Source organism: Phaethon aethereus, assembly GCF_964289735.1.
Source record: "Phaethon aethereus genome assembly, chromosome: 23".
Lineage (NCBI taxonomy): Eukaryota > Metazoa > Chordata > Aves > Phaethontiformes > Phaethontidae > Phaethon > Phaethon aethereus.
This window is the reverse complement of record NC_138599.1, coordinates 3,959,252-3,981,997: the sequence shown is the minus strand read 5'-3', so window position 1 is coordinate 3,981,997 and position 22,746 is coordinate 3,959,252. Positions and strand designations below refer to the sequence as shown.

Below are 22,746 nucleotides of genomic sequence, written 5' to 3'. Positions count from 1 at the left end.
CCGGCCGGCCGGCAGGCACGCCCCCTTCCTGGGTGCGTCATGAAGGGTGCGGGTTCCGGTAGGCGGCTATTGGCTGGAAGGGCGGCGGAATACGCGAGCGGATTGGCTGGAGCGGAGAGAAGAGGCGGGCGCTTCTGGAAGGTTCTGAGGGGGTATATAAAGGCAGTGGGGCGGGCGCTGGGAGGTCTCATTGAGCAGTAGCCTTTGCGGAGCCGGTTCTCTTGTGCGCGTCCGGGCCTGTCCGCGCCGATCAGGTAACGGGGCCTGCCGGCGGGGGGACGGGGTGGCGGTCGCGGGGGGGTGGGGGGAGAGCCGTGGTCCGGCGTGGGTATCGCGATCTGTTGTTAGTGCCGCCCGAGGTGCCCTCGCCCCGGCAGGGACAGTTACGCTGCGGGGGATCGGGTAGGGGGAGGGGATGGACGCCCTTGAGACGCTGTGGCGATGGGTTTTTCCGTTTCGGTATGGGGATTCTGCAGAGTCTCGTGCGCTGGTGGCCCTTTTTGTCCGAAATACAACCTCTAACGGCGGTTTTTCCGTTGTCTGTTCTCTTGCTCTCCTGAAACGGTCGGGCCCAGGGGGGTGGGGGATAAAGGAGACTCGGCGCCCATGTTACTTCTCCACGGGAACGCCTGGGGATGTGTGTGGGAGGGGGGAGAGGTGGAGCTGTGTCTGTGGGCCGGATGGGTATGCTGGGATTTGTAGTCCCCGGAGGCGGGAGTGGGAGGAAGGAGCGGGCTTCCAGGGCCGGAGCGGGGTGGTGGCTGGGGACACCGAGCGTTCGGCAGGCAGTGGGGGTGCGCTTGCGGTTCCCCGATGGGTGCAGGGTGGGTTCACGTGGCAGCAGGACTGGGGCCGTGCCAGGCCACATGGACCGACGCGTTAGGCCCACGCGAAGCGGGGACTACATGTCCCGGCGCCTAAGATGTCCTCCTCGAGCCACGTGATCCGAGTGGCGCAGTGCATGCCGGGAGATGGAGTCCCCGGCCATGTGCTGTACCACGTGGTTGGGCCTTGGCCTACCGCGGCTGGACACCAAGCGGTAGAGTCTTTAAATGCATTAACCGTATATGCTAAGGAGCAGTTGCTGGTAAAACGTGGGATAACGGGAACGAAACATTTTAGCTTGAGTTCAATTTTAAAGTTCAGTCGTTTTTTTTTTTCCCCTCAGACGAGATGTCGAAGGGACCAGCTGTCGGAATTGATCTTGGCACCACCTATTCCTGTGTTGGCGTATTCCAACATGGGAAGGTGGAAATCATTGCCAATGACCAGGGTAACCGCACCACGCCAAGCTACGTTGCCTTCACAGATACGGAGAGGTTGATCGGCGATGCTGCAAAGAACCAAGTTGCAATGAATCCAACCAATACAGTTTTTGGTAAGGCTGCGAGATTTGCCTACTGCACATACAGAAGCTTAACTTCATGTCCAGAAGCTTAGTACAGTGACGGTAGATGTTCTCTGATGGTAAAAGAATTGCTGACTGACGGCGTTAAAGCTTTTGGAAATAAACTCCTAATTTGTTTTTAGTCTGAATAATATAACTGCATTAGTAGTAATTAAGCTTTTATTATGTACTGCAAAAGTATATGCCTTACAGTTAAAAACCTGTTTTGCTGCAAGTTGTTCTTGGCAGTTAGTATTAAGTGGCCTTGACTAAGCGTTTCAGTCTAAAGCAATGGTACGGCAGCTGTGAGGCGATAGTGAAGGAGCCTGTGCATATCCAAGAAGTGATGCATTGTCTGTAGCCAAGTCTTGACAAGGCAGTAGTAATTCCAGGTTGAGTAGTATTCTAGGGTTTTCTGCATTGATTTTAGGAGGAACTTCATATTCTGTCATGTGAATAAACATATTTAATATGGCCAACTATTCTTTTCCAGATGCAAAACGGTTGATTGGGCGTAGATTTGATGATTCTGTTGTCCAGTCTGATATGAAGCACTGGCCCTTCACTGTGGTGAATGATGCTGGCAGACCAAAAGTCCAGGTGGAGTACAAAGGCGAGACAAAGAGTTTCTACCCAGAAGAAATTTCTTCCATGGTTTTAACCAAAATGAAGGAAATTGCAGAAGCGTATCTTGGGAAGGTGAGGTCTGGGACTTCAGTGAAATGTAACGAATAATTCTGTATGTGTGAGTAGTGTATGTACATAACCGGCTTTTTTACTTGCTTTTTTGTAGACTGTTACTAATGCTGTAGTGACTGTACCAGCCTATTTCAATGACTCTCAGCGTCAGGCTACAAAAGATGCTGGAACCATTGCAGGGCTCAACGTACTGCGAATTATCAATGAGCCAACAGCTGCTGCCATAGCCTATGGCCTGGACAAAAAGGTATGCTATGGAGCAACTGTTGTCTCTGATGTCCAACTAGTAAACCTGCTAAACTAGCAGGTAGGGAATGGAATTGCATTATGGAAATTGATCTCTTCCAGGTTGGTGCTGAAAGGAATGTTCTTATCTTTGACCTTGGAGGTGGCACCTTTGATGTGTCAATTTTGACTATTGAAGATGGCATATTTGAGGTGAAGTCCACTGCAGGTGACACCCACTTGGGTGGAGAAGACTTTGACAATCGCATGGTCAACCACTTCATCGCTGAATTCAAGCGCAAGCACAAGAAAGACATCAGTGAGAACAAGAGAGCAGTTCGTCGCCTCCGCACTGCATGCGAGCGTGCAAAGCGTACTCTGTCTTCTAGCACGCAGGCCAGTATTGAAATAGATTCTCTCTATGAGGGTATTGACTTCTACACATCCATTACCAGAGCTCGCTTTGAAGAGCTGAACGCTGACCTGTTCCGTGGTACCCTGGATCCTGTTGAAAAGGCCCTGCGAGATGCTAAACTCGACAAATCTCAGATCCATGACATTGTGCTGGTTGGTGGGTCTACTCGTATCCCAAAGATTCAGAAACTGCTGCAGGATTTCTTCAATGGCAAAGAGCTGAACAAGAGCATCAATCCTGATGAAGCTGTGGCTTATGGTGCAGGTAACAACAAAAATTGACATCGGATCCTTCTAGCTTCTGCATGTGAAAACTGTTGGGTGGTAGCAAATGGAGTACTCTCTGAAGTTGAAGAGCAGTACTGGTGTAGGCCCTAGGTCTTCCACCTGAATCAGTGTAAGTTTTTCAAAGTAGTGAGAAACTTAAGTTTGACTTGCAATGATGAATCAGATTCCAAAGCCATTCGTAGTTTCCACCGGAAGTCTACTAATGATGGCCAAAACCTTCCTTGGATGTCTGAGCGAGCTATGGGCTTAACTGTACTGTGTGCAGCATTATCTGTTGCAGGGCTCAATGGTTTTTTTTCTCTTCCTCCAGCTGTTCAGGCTGCTATTCTGTCTGGAGACAAGTCTGAGAACGTACAGGATCTGCTGCTGTTGGATGTCACTCCTCTGTCTCTTGGCATTGAGACTGCTGGAGGTGTCATGACAGTCTTGATCAAGCGGAACACCACCATCCCCACCAAGCAGACTCAGACATTCACTACTTACTCTGACAACCAGCCTGGTGTGCTGATCCAGGTAGGCAAGCAGCACTGGGGTGAACCGATAGTGCACTTGCATAATCTTAAGACCCTGTCAACACTTCTAGTCCTTGATCGTTGAAGTAAATCTTGGGCCAGAAGTCTTGTGTTCCTGCCCTTAGCAAGGGATGCTAGTAAACGCCTGGTTGCTGTGATGAAAGTGATTCCAAAGCCATTCGTAGTTTCCACCAGAAGTCGAAAGACTTGTGTTGGTCCAAGTACCTTCCTTGGATGTCTGAGCGACCATGTCACTTCAGGATAGTACCCCATTATGATCTAATAATGTGTGGTCAAATTTCTGACTTAATTTGCTGGTTCTTCTTACTAGGTGTATGAAGGAGAGCGTGCTATGACTAAGGACAACAACTTGCTGGGCAAGTTTGAGCTGACTGGTATTCCCCCTGCTCCCAGAGGTGTACCTCAGATTGAAGTAACCTTTGATATTGATGCCAATGGCATTCTGAATGTGTCTGCTGTGGATAAGAGCACTGGCAAGGAGAACAAGATCACGATAACAAATGACAAGGGTGAGGATCACATGCTTCTGAGGGTGGGACACTGGCTAGCTGCTTAAGCTTGGCTTGTGAAACTGCCTTCTAGCTTTATCAAAACTTGGTTGTAATGCGTATGCACCTTCATGTACAGTCCTGACCCTTGTTTCTAGTGCAGCAATCCATGAGTTTCTAAGGAGGCTGATGAAGTGGTTTAAGAATAAGGGTACCTGATAGCTTAAGGGCCTCGCCTGCCTGCCTGCCCAAAAGTGTAATTGTTTTAATGTATGGGAGGCTGTAATCTTCGGCTAAAAATGACTGACTAGAAAACCAGGACCTGAACTGCTGCTGTGTTTTGCAGGCCGGCTGAGCAAGGAAGACATTGAGCGGATGGTTCAGGAAGCAGAGAAATACAAAGCGGAAGATGAGAAGCAGCGTGATAAAGTGTCTTCTAAGAACTCCCTGGAGTCTTATGCCTTCAACATGAAAGCTACTGTTGAAGATGAGAAGCTCCAGGGCAAGATCTCTGATGAAGACAAGCAGAAAATCCTGGACAAATGCAATGAAATCATCAATTGGCTGGACAAGAATCAGGTATGTCATTCCATGTTTGGTCAGTATTTATTTCTAGTGTCTCACTAAGCTACAAAGAAAGCTCAAGAAACTACTGGTTGCTGTGATGAAAGTGATTCCAAAGCCATTCGTAGTTTCCACCAGAAGTCGAAAGACTTGTGTTGGTCCAAGTACCTTCCTTGGATGTCTGAGCGACCACAGCTTGCAGGCATACAGCTTTCAGTTTCTCCTTGGTCAGACTGGCTAGCTTGCAAGTATGATCTTCTCTAACCTTCAGTTAGGTCCTGTTGCTCCAGGAGCAGTGTAAGCTCTAGGAGCAGCTTGGAGTCTTAAATCGGTTGGTTTTGTCAGAGCTTGACCAAGCGGAAATCCTCTTGCATGTAGCCCAGTGGGAGTCTGACTTGGTGGGGCTGAAAGCAGGATGAAAATAAGCCTGGACTCTTGGAATGCATGGGCTTTTGGACTGTTACTCACTTAGTGAGAGCAGCATGTACTGAGCTCTTTTGTCTTTTTTTCAGACGGCTGAGAAGGAGGAGTTTGAGCACCAGCAGAAAGAGCTGGAGAAGGTGTGCAACCCCATCATTACCAAGCTGTACCAGAGTGCAGGAGGGATGCCTGGAGGGATGCCTGGTGGATTCCCTGGTGGTGGAGCTCCTCCATCTGGTGGAGCTTCTTCTGGACCAACCATTGAAGAGGTGGACTAAAGGCATGGGGCAATGCATTCCACTAGCAGTTAGTATTGGAGGACCCCCAGGTGGGGGTTAGATTGAAGGACCCAAACCTGTAGGCACACCTGGGTATATTTTGCCAGATTAAAAACTCCATAACTGAGCTGCTGTAAAAAAAAATAAAATAGAAAAATTTTCTGGGCATTTTAAATACTTGAACATGTGCACAGGAGGGGAGATGAATACCATTGCACTTTACAGTACTGTAAACAAGTGGAAATGCAATTCATGTCCTAAGGAATAAAAATTATTTAATGGGCATCACGGTGTTTCTGTGTTGGTTTTTTTGTACATGCTGACCAGTGTAAAAGTGAAAATTAATGCAGTGCTAAATAAAGATGGCACATACTGGCTGAGCATCATCTAACCACAAGAGTTAATGTAGGCTCCAGGTTGAGCAGCCTTGACAGAGGTTTCAACTTAAACTTCTGAAGCTTAAGTAATGAACAAGGGCATATTGAGCCTTGTCTTTGGAGGGGGTGGCATTGCCTTTGTGCTACCACTGAAGCAAAGCTTAGAGCTACACCATCCTGAAAATGGGGGCCTGTGGTTTAGCCCTAGCTGGCACCTAGGTACCACACAGCTGGCTCCTAGGAGGAGCTGGACTCTACTTGACTAATTGGCAACAACTCAAACCATCAGCATGTTGCTAACATTTTCTCATCCCAAATCCAAGACGCAGCCTCACACTAGCTTCAATGAAGAAAATGAACTCCCTCCTAGCTGAAACCAGAACAGGTTCAAGAACTAAAAATGTAAAATTGAAGAGTTCCTGCTTGATCCCTGTTCCTTGGCCTGTTCCCCAGTTGCTGATTTTGGGGGGGGTGGTGGTCATGGAAGGTGCAGTGGTGGTTTGGGAGCAGATGCTACCACACACCACCTGCCTGCCTCTGGGTGTGCGTAAGGGGTGCAGGGCATTTAAAAAAAGAAACGCAACAGCAAGCACGCATTCAGGAACTGACAAGTGGAGCTGAGTCACATCACCCTTTTCGAAGAAAAGTGGCATTTTTGGAGAAGAACTTGTTACGTTAACCAGCAGCAGTAAAGAGCATCTTTAAAACAGGATATAAAAATAGAAAGTGGATGATCATCATGGAAGCATTTATCAGCTCAAGGCTTCCCCCCTGTTGCAGGAGGGCAGGTTCGGAGGTGGCTCGCTATTTAAAGAGGTCATGGCTGGGGGGGAAGGTGGCTTTGTGCAGCCTTTTCTGCAATAATAAGCAATTACTATTTTGTTTATAGTAAGTGTATATATGTGTTGTGACTGGACTGTAAAAATCATCACAATTATTAGATTGCTTATACATAGAGGGATTGTTGAGAATAATCAGCAATTCAGTGGTGATTATTTTTTATCTGGCTGCTTCAAGTTAGGTCACTTTCCTCTCTACCCTGAGTAATTTCATTCTCGATATTGGAGAAGAACTGACAGATTTTTATCTTTAAGAGCAGTGAACCGAAGGGGAAAAAATGATGCTCTGATAGCTTAACGCTCCTATTGCTGCTTCTGAAGTGTCTGTTCCCTGGTGGGATGGACAGATGTATGGGGCTGCCTGCAGCACAGCTGCTGAAATGCTAGCGGGAGCAGCTGAGAGCATTAAAAAGCTTTGCATGTCATTGCAGCAGGACAGTCCTGGTTACATACAGGCGTTTTGGATCCTTTTCTGGATCAGTGGGATGGTAAGAGGGAGACTGCCACTACTCCCTCCATCCTTGCAGGATATTTGGGGGGAAAAAGGTGTCATCTAATCCCACAATTTAGACTTGTGCCTGGTGTTACTCCATCCTAGGTGCAGAACCTGGCACATGGACTTGTTAAATTTAATGCCATTAATGATTGCCCAGTGCTCCAATCTATCTAAATCCCTCTGCAAGGCCTCCTGTCCCTCCGGAGAGGCTGCAGCACCTCCCGGTATAGTATCATCTGCACACTTAGTAAGGATGCGCTCACCTCCTGCATCCAGACAAATGATACAAATATTGACCAGAACTGGCCCGAAAATGGAGACCTGAGGAACACCACTACACCCCCAGGCAGAGGTGGCCCCATTCACTAGAACCCCCTGAGCCTTGCTGTTGGGCAGTTCTTCACCCCGGGCACTGTGTACCTGCTCACCTCACAGCTGGGCAGCTTGTCCAGAAGGACACTCTGAGGGACAGCATCAAAAGCCTTTCTAAAATCCAGGAAAACTCCATCCACTGCCTTCCCTTCATCTGCCAGGTGGGTGTTGTGGCTGAACCCCGTCCAGCAGCTCAGCCCCACGCAGCCGCTCGCTCACTCCCCCTCGGTGGGATGTGGGAGAGAATCAGGAGGGCAAAAAAGAAAACTGGTGGGTTGAGATAAGGGCTGTTCGATAGGGAAAGCAAAAGCCGCACGTGTGAGCAGAGCAAAACGAGGAATTCGTTCACCGCTTCACATCGGCAGGCAGATGTTCAGCCGTCTCCAGGACAGCAGGGCTCCATCATCACACCTAACGGTGACTTGGGAAGACAAATGCCATCACTCTGCCCCCTCCCAACACCGTGCAAGCCCTGCTCAGCAGTCACTCACACGTCCCTGTTACCGTCACCGTCGCCTCACGAACCCCAAACACAGCCCAAAACAAGCTACTGTGAGGAAATATAACTCTATCCCAGCCAAAGCCAGCACAGGGGTGTCCCTGGTGTAGGACAGGGACTTGGGCAGGACTGTCCCTTTGTGACCTGCTGCTGCCTGTGCCCGCTCACCGCCCTCTGCATCGCCAGGAGCCTGTTGGAACTTCCTAATAATACCTGGGAAATAACCGGAACATTAATTACACTTTCTCACAAAACCGAGGCGGGGGAAGCACGGATTTGAAATACTGTCGGATTAGTATTAACGCGGCAGCGTGTAAACGCCTTTTACCTTGGGGCATCCCCCGGGGGGGGCGAGGGAGCGGGCAGCCTGCCCGCACCGGCAGCACGTGGCCGCCAGATGGCAGCACCGGACCACAGAATGGCCACGAGGCGCCTTGTTTTGGTTCCCCCCCCCCGTTTTGAATTAAATCCCCCCGAAACGTTTATGACATTTAATTCCGTCCTTAGCAGCACCTTCGATTAAGAGCGTGAAATGCCTTCGTTGCCATAGGGGAGGCTAAATGAAAATGGTTTTTGGAAAGTGGGGTTTTGGGGTATTTTCGAAACAGTGGCTCAAGCCAGCCCCGTTTTTACAGGAGGGCGTTCCTGGGGGTTGTCAGAACTATGGTTTAGAATCACCAGTCTTGCCGGGCTAAGGGATGAGGTTTCGCAGTGCAAATTAGGAACAAGCACAGGTACAGGCTGAGGGCCAGGCCAAGGGGCTGAGAGGGGGAGAAAAAGGGGTGCTGCGGGCGTTTGCAGTCACACTGGCACTTGCATGAGGGCATGGGCAGTTTTAGTGAAGGAAATGAATGAAAAATGGTGAGTTTCTACCTTCATGACAACAAAGAAGCCTGCAGAGTTATCTGAAAAACAGGGGAACTGTTTTTTGGCTCATGTATTGTTAGTTCGAGAAGTTCTTGAGTTCAGGTGCTTTTCTTTTCTTTAAAAATTTGAATTCAATTTTTTTCCTTTTTTCTTTGTTAAAAAACTTAAATTCAAGATTTTTCTTTTCTGTTACAAGTGTTTCTTAATTAGGCACAGATCAGGTAACAGGTTGGAATCCTCCACAGCAGTACCTGGTGAGGCTGATGTCAAGGGCCAGCACCTGTGTAGTTGTCATGTTTCTCTGGTGTGTGCTGGTAGTGCTGCTGCCCTGGGTGCAAGAACAAAGAAACATGTGGAGGTAACATCTACGCAACTTTACTTTGTGCATTTCTTGAGGATCTTGATTCCTTCCAAAGTGGCAGGGTAATCCGCTTTGTTTGCTTTACCGATGAGCAAGTTCTGCCTCTGTAGGGGCAAACAGAAGGAGCGTCTGCGTCTGACAGTGATGGGAGAGCTCTGCAGGAGGCAAAGTCCCCATTCAGGTCCCCAGCTTTCCTAACTAGCAAGTTTTGCAGCCAAGCAGCTATTGCAATGGCGTCATCTTGGGCTCCTCCGCTCGTGTGCCCTGTGATACAACTATCACTTTTTTGTAAGATCTGCCCAGCTATCGCCCTGCTCTAAGGGCTGTGAAAGCACTGGCCACCTCCTTTGGTTACTGCCTTAATGGAAAGGGCAAAGTTAATTCATAGCTTATTTAGGGGGTCTCAGGAGCTACCGGGGTTTTCATCTCCCTGGGAAGTCTCATTCAGGTTGCCTCTCCCGAAGCTTCACTTTGCATTAGTTTGGCAGGTTGCATCAGTCTGGTAAACAGTATCATTGCAGAGGAAAGACCATTCCTTTCGAATTCAGCATTGCAGCTTCTCACGGGAGCCTCGGTGGTGAGCAGAGGACCTTTTCCAAGTGTCTCTGCTTGGTATTGAAATGCTGAGGGAATGGCTCTCCTGCATACTGAAGTGCAGGGGGGGTCTGAAATGCTGGTGTTCAGGGGCAGCTACTCTCAAATGCTTTAGAGACTTCAGAGTAGTCAGTGGAGTAGAGTCCAGCTAAACTGAGATCTATCAGTGACCAGTGTTGCCTGTCTTAGAGAAAAACAGGAAAAATGTCTCAGTAAATAGGCTGAAATGGGGGTTTTTACTTTATATTTCACCAGAAGAGGCTGAATTTGGTTCTGCTGAGGAGGAAGCCCCGATCCCCTTGCAGGTAACACAAACATGCTGCATAGCCTGTTCACGAGGCAGGAATTAGCTTAAGGGTTTGTTTTACAAGCTCAGAAGTCTGCTTGGATGCTGCTGACTGCTTTCTGTGTGTTTTCACCGAAGTGGATTACATCTTTTTTTCCTTTTCGAAGTGTTTTGGTGTCTGTTTTCAGGGATAGAGTGCTGTGGCTGTGTTGTAGAAACTGGCTTGCCCCTGTAAAAGCTCCTGCTTTGGGGTATTGCCAGATTTCTCTGTGTGTTCGTGTGTGAGAGAGACAGACAGAGTGCATTTGCTTTTTGATAAAGCTGGGATAGAGGCATGCAGCTTAAGTTTGGGCTTGAAGGAGATTCCTGCTGGAGTCAGTGACCCAGCTGGGGGAGAGCTGATTTCTTGCTCACCAGTGGGAAGCCGAAGCTGGGGTAGAGTCAGGCTGATTTTCCAAGCAGCCCTGTCAGCCCTGCTCAGGCACCTAATTCAGCTTCTTGGGAAACCACAGCCTAAGGGTTACACAGGGAGTCCAGGAGCTGAGGTAAGAAAAAAGCTCTAGGCTTCTTGTACAGCTTTATTCTACAACATTAAGCACTCTGCTATTGAGGGAGGGAAACTTGTGTTTGCTCTGGGAGTCAGACTTGGTTTATCTCCCACACACACTGCAAAATGCGAAGAAAGGGAGCTGTGAGGAAGCTTTCACTGTTTCTTGAAGAAGAAAGCATTGTTTATTGGCAGTTTATTGGGGTTAAACACTCATGTTTTGCAAGTAAATCCAGGTTTATAATCTGCAGTAGCCTTAAGGACAATTAACCAAGCTGTGCTTTACTTTTTTACCTTGGAGAAGAGGGAACTCCCTAACCCCCAACAACTGCAAAGGTGCTGTTAACTCTTTCAAATAATCCTTAGGAACTCCCCCCCACAAAAAATAAAATAATAAAAACAGCTCAGGAAAAGCGAGAGCTGGGTGTTCAGTGGTGGGTGGCAACAGCTGGTTGTAAGGAAAGGGCATGAATCAAAGTTGCGGTTTGAAATTGCCATTATAGAAGGGCTTACCGTAAAGGCAAAATGCAGCTAAACCAGGAGACCAAGCAGCCTGCTTGCTGCTGAGCCTCAGTACTTGTCTCCTCTCTCTGGTCAAGTGCCTATTTTTTCATCGCACGATCGACTCCGTGGCTGTTTTGTTCAGGCTGAAAGACCGGAGCGCTTGCTGGAGGAGGGAGTCAATACAGAGGTCCTGGGGCCTCGAAAAAAGCAAGGATTAATAGGTTTGCTGCCTTCGAGCTGTGCACCCAAGTCAGCATTGAATAAAGGCTTTGGCTAGCAGCTGGGTGGCCAGGCTGCAAAGCCAGGGTTGCCCAGCCCCTGCGGGGTACCTGGCCGGGAAGGGGGGTCCAGGTCCCCGGGCGTGCGAGTCGCCGGCAGCGGCCGTCTGGGCTGTCCGGCACACCGAGGGGGGGACCCGGCTGTGACCCTCCGGGTCCTGCAATGCAAAGGGCTGCGTAGCCCACAGTCCCCACGCAGAGCAGCGGCTGTGGGCAAGCTCGTGGGGTCCCCCGGTTCCTGCCCCGACTGCGCTTTCTGGGGGTCAGCCCGGAGCCCTGCGACAGGGCAGGCTGCTCTGCTGCTGCCTGCCCCCCTCTTCCTCAGATCAGTTGATGCCTTCAGTTTTCCCGGCCCTTTCCACTAGCTCTAAAGGACAAAACACCCTGTGGCAGAGGGATGAACAGGCATATGTGTTATGGGCTGGTTTATGGGCTTCGGCAGAAAATAAAGCAAACCTCTGGGCATATCCGCTTGTGTTTCATGCATCACGGGGGATTCTCTGACGTTTGAAGGCAGCAACAGAGCACCTAAGCCTGCTACCTGGGAGCAAGGTACGTACAATCCCCTGAACTGCAATCTCTGCCCCATCGCTGGATTTACTAGTAACACTGCCTTTAGTTAGCAGACAAACGGGCACTCCGCAGCCCTCTGCTCAGCTCTCCTTCTCCTCCCATGCGTTTTCTGCTCCTCTTCCACTCTTCCACATCACCATCCCTTTTCTGTCGATTTCCCAACAATGCCTAATTCTATTATTCGGAATGATTTCCCACCGGGCGGTAGTTTATTTCTGTCATCAAATCTGTGATGAAATCTTTAGACATGAAATATTTAGCCCGATACAACAAATCGCACATAGTGTTAACGTGTCACAAGCTGCCTGGAGACAGCATTAGGCTGTAATTTGAAAGCGAGTGAAGTGATAATGCCATGCGCACTGCTTTTGTGAGCATGCATTAATGCATCTTTTGCCAGGGCTAGTCATTGACAGCAAATCGACTCCCGCTAACAGTATGCGGGAGGGTGGCAAAATTGGGGATGATGCAGAAAATAAAGCATATTGACCAGCCGACTGCAGTGCCTCAGTAGCCTTTAATCTATTATTGCCCTTGATGGGGATGTTTTAATGCAACTTTACTGTCAATCGCATTTATAGTCGCACACTCTGCCTGCTGGGGAGCGCTGTGAAAATGGCAGAACTTGGATCATGCTGTTGCTTAGAGCTCATAGTTATTGATTGTGGCCGGGCTCAGGAGTCTGGGTTATAATTATTTCATTAAACCATTTAATGGTTATCAAATATGAACCCTTCTACCATTCCATTTAGGAAATGCAGCCCGCTTTAAGTTTTATTGCTAATCCATGTTGATCTTATTTTTCCTAAATTGTCCGATGCTCCCGAGTGGTCGCTGTTCCCCTGCCAAGGCGCTCTGCCTATTGATCCCAGGAGAGCCGCTCTCGGCGACGCTGGCCTCTCACATGGCGGAGGGAGATGTGGCCATGTGTGAGTGAGCCTGCGTCAACACATCATCCCAAGTAATAGCTGGATGCCCTGGTCCGCTCTCTGATCTGTTTTTGCTGGGGTGGGGTCACTCCCAGTTTGCTGGTGGGGAAGCTAGAAAAGCTAGAAAATCTGCTTTATACTGCCAGCCCTGTCTGGGGGAGAAGACTCTCAAACTCTTCCCTTATGGAAGGCATCCTGTGCCTCAGTTTCCCATTTGACCAATAGAGTTACTTGGCTTTTATCACTCATTTGGGGTTGAGGGATGGAAAGGGCCAATTATTATGACCAATATCCTCCCCTTATTCAAAGATAGGCTGTTCATGCCTGTAAAGGAGGGAGGAAATTCCCCTTCCAAAGTGTTGTTTTTTTTTTAATGAGAATGAAAATGATTATATTGTTTTTCTCATACAGCCAGAGTATGGTTGCATTCCACTTGGTCCCAAATGTTTGAGGCAGCCTTAAAAACATGGTAGGCAAAGCACAGCCTGTTGCTGCGTCTCTGACACCGAGCACTTGCCTCTCTTCCCCTGGGTGTTATCCTTGACGTGGCAGCTCAGAGTACCTTGTACTGGTGTAACGGGATTGCACGGGGGCATGGCAGAAACAAGGTGATTTTTGGGGAGCTGCTTTTGGTTCCTGAATGTCTAGAGGTGCGAGAGCTCTTTCTGGCACTGCCAGGCACTATCTCTGTGGGCTTTGGGCTTGGTTTTCTGTTAAAGTGGACCAAGTCCTCTGAATTCCTCTTCATGTCACTTTTCCTCCTTGTGAATGGCAGGTTAATGTAATGTGCAGCCAGGATTTCATTCCTGTAACTGGAAAACCCTGTAGGAACCAAAGGAACTGTAGAAATCCCAGGGACTCTCATCAGCTGCCCCGGGGCACAGTCCTGCCCTCTCTTGACACCCAAGTGCCTTTCAGAAGTCACACAGACCTCACGATTAAAATGTGGAAAAACTGGATAAACCCAGGTCCAGGGGGATAGGGAGGCTTTGAGGAAGCATCTCGGTATGCATTTGTATTCCGCATCCATTGAAAGCCTGTATTCGTTGGCACCTTTTCATTAAAAACCTAGGTGCTCTGGAAAAGCTGTATCTTAATTTGAACAAGCTGATTCTTTTTTTTTTTTTTCTGTGGGCAGGCAATACAGTTTCTGCAGAGTCCTTTATCAGTATTCTGTGCTGCCTTCTGGCAGCTGCTCATTTTATGTTGCCTCAACCTATGCTGACCTCATTTTCTATCACAGAGCAGTGAAGGATTTGGTAAAAATTAGTTATATTAGTAGCTCCCGATACAGCCAGTTTATTTGTGATACGACAAATATTTCAGCCATTAGGATCTTTCCATCTCTTAGCAGCTTAAATGCACTCACTTATATTCCAAATCACTGCTTAATTTAAAAGCCTATTTGTCTAGATTGTTGCAGGCATGAAAAAAAAATGCAGAACACTTACCCTTTCAAATAGGCCTGTAGCACAACCGGAGTTGTGCCGGTGATTGGATCTCCCGCTCCATAACTTTACACTCGGAGAAGCCCCAGACTAATCACTTGGTGCACGGCAGAAGCACATCAATTCCACGGAGGAAGGGTGGGCGCGACGCCGAAGATGCGGAGGCTGGATTGCTGCCTTCCCTCCGTGCAGCGATTCCCCGGCCGTGCCTCAGTTTCCCCACCTGCCCTGCCGGGATGCGGAAGGCATTTGCCAGCTTTCTGGAGCCACCCAGTGGCCCATCAATTTGGGAATGCTATGTGTGCAAGGGCAGGGTTAGGGAAGGGCAGGAGGGCCACAAAGCCACCCCTGACAGTCAGTCAGGGTGTTTTAGTGCCTGCTAAAGCGACCTCTGAAGCTGCCAGCTCCTGGCTGCTCGAAGAGAGGCTTCAGCTGCACCGGGGCAAGCAGGTGGGAGGTATGTGCTGGTTTGGTACTTGGGAGGGGCCTTTCGTGTTTCCTGTGACCCGAACACTTCTGTAAAGTAAATAAACTCATGGCAACACCTACTGAGCCTTGTTGACCTCTTTTCTCAGTCCTGCAGTTCGGGGAGGGAGCGGAGGGTGGAACCGCAGGGAGGATGCCGGGGTGCCCCGTCCCAGCGCCGTGCTGCCTTGAACTCCTCCTCGCATTCAGCCAGACCATTTCTCCAGGCTTTTTTCAACATCCCCGAGGCCGGAATGCTTCTTTTAGAGACTTGCATGTTTTTATTTGTTCGCCGTAACATCGGGATGTAACTCCAGGGTTGCTCTGAGGAACGCACAGTGTCTCTTGCAAAGATCACAGTACAATCCCAGGAGCTGCCGACGTTCCCGCTGCGGGAAGGGGGCCAGCTCTGCTGGGCAAGCCGGGCTGCCCTTGCTCTCTCCCTCTGTGTATTCCCCTGGGGAACTTCTCCGCTCCCCTTTGACGTTTTTCTTCCACCCAAAGCCAGGAAGCAAACCCATGCTTCTCCCCCTGCCCCGAGTGTCTGCCCGGCCGGTGAAAGTCATTGCGGGACCAGAGTTTTCTCTGCCGCTCCTTCCCCCAGCTACAAGAGGAGCTTTCTGCCCGCGTGCTGCATCGCCCTTCTCCACTGAGCAGCTTCCAGCTCCGGTACTGGTTCTCTAACGGACACGTTTAAATTCATGGGCTGCAGCAGTTCAAGCTAGCAAAAGGGAGCACCGTCACAGGCTTAGTTTTGTGTCGAAGGGACGAGCTTTCGTTTAACTGGTTGTGAAGAACCCAGAGGTAGGCTGTGTGATGCACTTGCTGCCTTTTCTGCCACCCGTTTGACCCTCCCTGCAGGTCTGCAAACCTTCCTCCCCCTCCAGGAGCTCCCTGCCTGCCCCGGGATCTCAGCTGTCCCCGTTGGGACTGGACCCACTAGACATTGCCCTCTGGCTTTTAGGAGATGAGACTCAAAGACTGACGTTTATTTGCGAGGAAGAAAGGATCCACAGGCTAACCCAGTTAATGTCTGCCTCCGGGGCTCCACAGAGGGAACCAGGTCCAAGTTCTTTCCCTGGGGACTGTGTTTTTCCTTCCCCCGGTTTTCCCTAGCCTCCTCCCAGGTAGGTAGCTGCTCTTTCTGGATCACACCTTGCAGCTTTGCGGGGCAGGTAGTGCTAGATTTGGTGACGTACAGAGCACTGGGAAGCAAAGGAATTCACCAGCTCTGAAAGGCAGTTGCTGAAAGCATCATTTGCTTTTGAGGGAAGGTTTTTTGCTCGTGGCGTTAGTCCCTTGGGCTCGCAGGCATTGCCTGCTGCTGCTAATTCTGCAGAGCATCCTTTATGGCTGTGAAGAAGTAAGAAAAGGAATTTAGAAGTGAAATGCTGCTCACATGCAATTACTGATTTTCATGGTATCAGCTGAGATGTTTGACATCTTCTCAAAAGGTAAATTATCTCTTAAAATGTATAGTAATTATAGTAGGTTATGACTAAAAATAGTTATCCTAAGGTAACTCTGTCTTGATAAATTCTCCTGCACCTTTCACAATTAAGGACTTATGATAGAGACATATTTAATTGCTAGAGAAGGCCATGCAAAACCAGAGCAAACTGTTAATTCTTGCTTAGTTTCACTATCCAACTTGCAAGACTCTAGGAGTTCAAATGCTGATGGAAGTGTATCGATTTTCCCCTATATTGAATGCTTAAAAAAAAAAAAATCTCAACAAAAAAACCCAACCTACCTCCCATGATGCAAGTCCCATGGTTCCAATTAAAATCACCTGTTAACTTAAAAAGGTCTCTTTTTAAAAAGGGTTTAAAAGGTTTTCATTTAATTGATTCAATGTAAAATGCCCTTTACAATTACCACTATAAACTACTTGTTTCCCACTGAGTAAGACCCAATTTGAGATGTTTATCAAGACTTTGCACTCTTTCCACTCTTCATACTGAGTTCTTATATTCCTTATTGACAGCTTGCATCTGTCAGCAATGGATATTTTTAGTTTGTTGCAAGAAAGCTTTTAAAAGGTTGTAATGGCTTGATTTTGTCTCTGTGGTCTCAAGCGATAAATCAGCTCTGAATGGCCTCATAAGTGTGGACAGTGCTGGGTGCCCTTTATTTCAGAACAGTAAAATGGCATGATTTAACAAATTTCTTCTTTCCTTCCTCTGAGTATTTCCGTACAGGCAGTGTTATTTAGTGCAAAGATCACACCCCTCATTTTTCTTTACCGTTTTTTGTGTCTTACAGCAAACTTCTTCACAGCTAATAAACATTGTGGCACCACTCGGTTTCTGCTGAAGTCTCTGTGGCTTTGATTGTGGGGCTTATCTATAACTTTGTCCTCAAAAGACTGACACCCCCCCAATTTAACTGAGATGAGTGCATTTTTATTAGAAGACAGTTATTTGAACACATTTGCTATCTCACTGTGCATACAGACCACGGACAGTTTGCTTTTTCAGGTTAGACAGGCAGAACAGGATTGGTTTGGCAGTGCACACAGCACATTACACGTCCCCTCCTGCTATTTTAACTCCCAAAGTCTACCACGGGAGAGTTTATCCATCCAGAAAGCCACAAACTTTCTTGTGCCTGTGAGCTGGGTGCTTTTACAGGCAGTCACCCCATCCTGCCCCATATGCTGAGAAGGGGACCCAACCCCAAAGCTCATCCCTTAACATAGGGCAGAAAGACTGCAGAAATTCTCTGACCACCCAGGGAGGAAAAGCAACTCATGGAGGGGAGAAAGAAAAGGGTCATAATGAAGGATTCAGAAGCCAAAGCCCACCTTGCTGGGTGTTTCGAGGAGGCAAGGGAATCTCCATGTTTTCTAGTCCGGGAGTCTTCATCGTGGGAAGGGCAGTTTTCCCCTTGAGGACTCGCAGCGCTCCGAGAAGCAACCCCCGCTCTCTGGGCCTGTGAAATACTAACATTTTAGCCAGAAAAGACCACTACTTCGCAGCTTCACACCACGGGGCCCTTTCAGCCCTCGGGTTTCTCGCAGAGACAGGCCCCCCCCGGGCAGGCTCTCTCTGCAGAGCCGAGCTGGGGACATCCAGCTCAGCCGTGCTGCGGGGCTGCGGGTACCTGCTGGCAACGGGTTTTTTTTCCCCAGAAAAACCAGCAGCTCCTCTGGGTTTGCGAGTCCTTCGGGCCCCGGGGGGGGGGCACGGAGACGCGTCTGCCCCTGGCTCTGCAAGGCGCAGCCCGGGGGGCTTCGTCCCTGTTCAACCCCTCGGTCCCTCCACTGCCGCAGGAAAGCGCTTCCCTTCGGCACCGCGGGCGCTTTGCGACTTGAACATCTTCTTCCCCCCCACCCCCGGCATGTAACAGCCCGGCAGCGAGACTAGAACCGCAGCTCCCTTCCTCGAAACGGGGGCGGGCATTTCAGGCAGGTTGCTCTGGCTGGATTTTAGCCTTTTCTCAGCATTTCTGGGGTATTTGGAGCTAGCTTTTCCACCCCAGTATTATTGTGGGTTAGGGTGTGGATGTGAGGAGTTCCTTTTCTTTTTATTACCTCCTTGTTACAAACAAAACACCTGGAATAACCTGTTGTCAGTTCCAAGGAGCTGCAAGTAGACACACAGCAGTGCCTGAGCTCTGCCCTCCTTAGCCTGAGGGTGCTCTGGGGCGACAGGAGATTAAAATCAGGGTAAAAGTTGGAAAAACTGGCACTAACCCTGCTCTGAAATGTGTGCCCATGTCCAGCTACACACCTTAACCCCCCGCTATTGCCTCTGGGGGTAGGCATGTGGGTTTGCCTGGGGTGTGCCCACCTTTCCTGACCCATCCTGCACATTCCCAGCCTGAGGATGAAGGCAGATGCTTGCTGCATCTATCGGGAGTGAGGAGAGACCTGCTGGCTGCTGCACGGAGCGTGGGGCATCCCGGAGTAGCTGTAAGCACCATATTTTTCCTTTCTTCTGGGCAGGCCATGCTCTCTCGGGCTCAGCAGGCAGGGCGGCAGCTCGCCGTCCGTGGGGTGCGGGCTCGCCCTTGCTGCGGATAACCGGAGGGCTGAGGGGGTGCCGGGCTGTGGGGACGGGGCAAAGTGGGGTGAAGCAGGGATGCTGCGTGGGTGATGCCTCAAACCTCTGAAACACTGGCCTATCTGCTTTCCACGGGTGGGGAAACTGAGGCACGAGGAGATTTTTTTTTTCACCCCTAAATGCAAGCAGTGACTTGCTAAGGCTCTGAGAGCGGGTCAGCCAGGAGCCCAGGTATTGAACCGCCATCAGACTCTGCCTCTCTCCTCCAAAAAGGCCATCTTTGTGCTGCTCAGCAGTAATGCCACAAGTTCTCTTCAATAAAATACACTTAGAGTCACCTAGCCTGCTAAAACCCAGCCCAGCTCTCTAACCTAGGTTTGCTGCTAATAAGAAAGCCTCATAAATTACCCTAATTACAGTTTCATAAACAGTTTGTTTCCACACTTTCCATCAAGCTGGACCGGGGAGAGATGCTAGCTTACAGCCCCCGACGCAGACACGCCGATTACAAACCACAACAGGTTAAAGTGTCCAGCACAAAGGTGATAAATATGGGCGTAATTATGGGTTATTGTAGGAGCTTAATTAGGATAGCTGTGACTAGCCTACTTTTCCTGATCTTCATTTAGCAGCTAACAAAATCAAATGGAAAATATTTTAATTTAAAAAGCCTTCTCAGCATAGGGTTACTAGAAGAGACTTAATTACTCATTGATAACTATGAGGTGGAGAAATCACTTCTTTTGTGCCAGTGGTAATAAAAAGCAAAGCGGTTAGCCAAAAACTAATACCCAGTAGGTTTGACCCTGGAATTTAGGTTTTAGTCCACGTAAAAGTCTGGGACTCCTCACCTTCAGTTTAGAATCACAGAATAGTTTTGGTTGGAAGGATCCCTCAAAGGCCATCTAGTCCAACCCCCCGGCAACGAGCAGGGACATCTTCAACTAGGAGAAGCTTTAGTGAGGCTTAACTTGCAAACTGGCATCTAAACCTGCAGGGAAAGATCTCATTTCTCTTTTCTGGGCTCAGGGGAACCTGAGCACTGGCAGGGAGAGCCAGGGGTCCTGGTGCACCCCAGCTTTGCTGCCCAGCAGGGACCTCCAGCCTCTCAGCAGCCAGAGGCTGCTTCAGAGGCATCTGAGCGGGTTTAAACACCAGGGCTTGAAGCTGAAGTTCCTCTCTTGCTAGCAGAATTACAAAGGAAAAGGGGAGAGAATTGGCAAGTTTTAAGAGAGGTTTCTGGGTGTGGGTTTAGCAGTAGAGGGGCATGGAGAGCAGTAGTTTTTAGTTCAGGTGCCCAGGGTCCAGTTAAGTCTTTCTTCTGTTTGTACTCGAAATACTTGTGCCGTCAGAGCCTCCTTAAAGCCCTGAAGGTGCCCTGGTGCAAGTGGCAGGCTGGTGGGCCTCTGGCAGTGTGAAAAGCCCTCTCGCTGCCTTGCGCGGGATCTCCAGCCTCTGAACAGGGAAAAACTACAGAAACGCTCGGTTTCCTTGAGATGAAATAAAATAGCCGGCTCCTTGCTGGTGTTGCGGGAACAGGGCACAACTCACGTTCAACATGTCAGAGTTTTGGGGCATAGCTTTTTTTTAAAGAAACCCCTCCTGCTAACATCCCTGTGGATTAGGTTGCTCATTTACTGGGCTTGAAAACATTTTCCTGTTCACAAGCTAAACAGATGAGACTCTAAGATTCCTCTCTTTCTTGTTCATTTAGGGGTGAAAAATTGCCAGCAAGAATTCAATTAGCATCATATCTGCTTAGCCCAGGCTGCGCTGAGGGCCTTCCTATACCCATACTTCCACTGCATCGTCTTCACAATAGCAGCATCTGCTTTATTATGAGTTGCCTAATTGATTCTGACATACCCAGTTATTATATGTTAACAATGTCCTCCAGGGTGAATAGTTAGAGGGGAAGGGAGGGGTAATCACAAAGATGTTTTTCTTCTGTTTCTTGGACCTCCTTTCAGAATTAAAAGCTGTGGCTGACCCATCGCATTGCCTTTTTCACAGAAAGGTCCCTAACTTCTGGACCTAACTTGCTTGGAAACGCTGGTGGCAAATTTTCCTCTGGACGTTTGTTTCTGTTTGGTTGAGGTTTTTTCCCCCATTAGGAAATGCATATTCAACACTGTCAGGAAGGCTTCTAAATTGTGTGGAATGGGCTGATGTGTTACATGCAAATGAAAATCGTCTTTATCGTTTTTCCTGATGGTGAATGAGACAAGCTCGGCCAGGCTGGCAGCAAAAGGCAGTACTACCTTTCACTAGCTCAGCAGATACAGTTAGAAAACCTGGACACTTTTTGAAGCTCACAAACCTTTTATCAAAGAACTCTATACAAAATTCAAAGCCATCACTGATTTGGGGGGGGGTATGAGGTCAGCAGTAAGATACTGCTATTCTGTGGGAATTGTAAAAATATCCTGACTTTTCCTTCTAAGGAAATAGGAGGGTGTTGCTGTGGGCTGAGGAATGAAACTTCTGATTAGGTTGGCATTGCTGATACAGAGCATCTAAAAGTCATGGTGATTATGAGAGCAGGAATCGGAGAGGAATTCAGCAACCAGGCTGTCAGACCTGTCCCTTTCCAGGTGGGAAGTGCAGGGCATGTTTGGGGCAGGGAGATGGACTAGGGGACCTCTTGAGCTGTCTGCCAGTCCTACTTAGCACAAAGCTATTTGCATGGCTGGAATATCATTTGGGCAGTTTTATTACCCTAATCCTTGCCAGTCTTATAATCTGGCTTGATTTAGACTCGCACTCTAATTTCTGTCTTCGTTTATAACCGCCGCAGAGACACCCTTGCTCTTGCTGGTGGTTGTGGCTCCGAGAGCTGGTGGTGTGCTCGGCGGGGTGGTACAGGTACATCCACGTTGCCCGTTCCCATTTCGGGCCACGTCTGTCCATGCTCTGTATTATTTCACACCACTCTAGAAAAAAAAAGCTCACTCTAGAGGCAACACACGTTGCCGTTATTTGTGCTGCTGCAGAAGAGGAAGAAATCTTCCTGCACCTCATGACCCCTCCTGGTAGCTACTTCTCCTGCATGATGCTGTAAGGGCCTCCACACTTTGTAAGCATCGCCCAGGAAAAATCGAAGTATCAGATTAGGAGAGAGCTCACAGCAATGCAATGGCAAAATGGTTCTTGCTGGGAAACAAAATGTGCGTTTCTTATGGAAGTTGGTTGTTGAGGGAAGGCCAGTTCCTTATGGATTTATCTCTGTACCCTCTCTCCCTCCTCGTGGCAATTGCCTCGCTCCTCTCCCGCATCCTTCACGACCCTGCAATACCTCCTGATCCGGGGAACCTGATGCTTTAGGAAAGCAGATTAAAACAGCCGGGACCAGTGGAGATCCAGCGGGATTCTGTCTCCTCTCTTTGCTTCCATGGGCCTGCAAAGGGGGCACATGTGAAGCTTTATACGAGTCTTTGTCATTCAGATAGGGGCAGTAACGGGGGCTCCAGAGTCTCTCTGAATTCACTTAAATGTCTTTTGTAGGTCTTCAGGCAACACCTATTATTTTGCGTCAGTGTTAGTTAGTCAGCTACTAACTCCTGCAGTTAGTAGCCATAAAAAAATGTTAAGTTAAATCGTGAGGCTGATGCTGAAAAGTACAGAGCACCCATGATATGTCTGTGTGTATATATATATATCTATGCTTCCTATATAAGGAACTGAAGCACAGAGGCATCAAGGTATGCAAATCTAAATCCTGTTAATTAGAGTTAGACCCCTCCATCCTTCAGAGGACCCAGACCAAAGCAGCTTGTGCAGGGTCACTTGCTGCAAAGTCTAAGCCAGAAAAGGTAACAAAGCCCAGGGCTCATCAAACGGCCTTGCTCGAGCACCTCCACCCTCCCCGTCCCCTGGGGACGTGACAACTGTCCACCCTCATGGCCCAGGACCAGGTGGGGTGAAGACAGCAAGCTGCCACCAGCCTCTTCAGCGTGCCCACTGGTAGGTAGGACCCATCAGAGGCATGTTTTGAAGGGTGCTAATGCT

General features: G+C 48.9%; 1 protein-coding gene across 2 annotated transcripts; it reads left to right on the top strand.

Annotated features, from left to right (window-relative positions):
- Window positions 1-1,173: 1,173 nt before the first annotated feature.
- On the top strand, window positions 1,174-5,552 carry HSPA8 (heat shock protein family A (Hsp70) member 8; the record flags this gene model as incomplete). 2 transcript variants are annotated; one of them, XM_082009910.1, is made up of 8 exons in its annotated part: window positions 1,174-1,378; window positions 1,881-2,086; window positions 2,181-2,333; window positions 2,435-2,990; window positions 3,324-3,526; window positions 3,857-4,055; window positions 4,381-4,613; window positions 5,111-5,552. In XM_082009910.1, 8 exons carry the CDS (start codon window positions 1,174-1,176, stop codon window positions 5,294-5,296), a joined length of 1,941 nt encoding a protein of 646 aa, XP_081866036.1. In that variant the 3' UTR covers window positions 5,297-5,552. The 2 variants fall into 2 exon arrangements, with proteins under 2 accessions (XP_081866036.1, XP_081866037.1); XM_082009911.1 differs by lacking the exon at window positions 4,381-4,613 and having other exon boundaries at window positions 3,857-3,920; window positions 5,202-5,552.
- Between the last annotated feature and the right edge of the window lie 17,194 nt (window positions 5,553-22,746).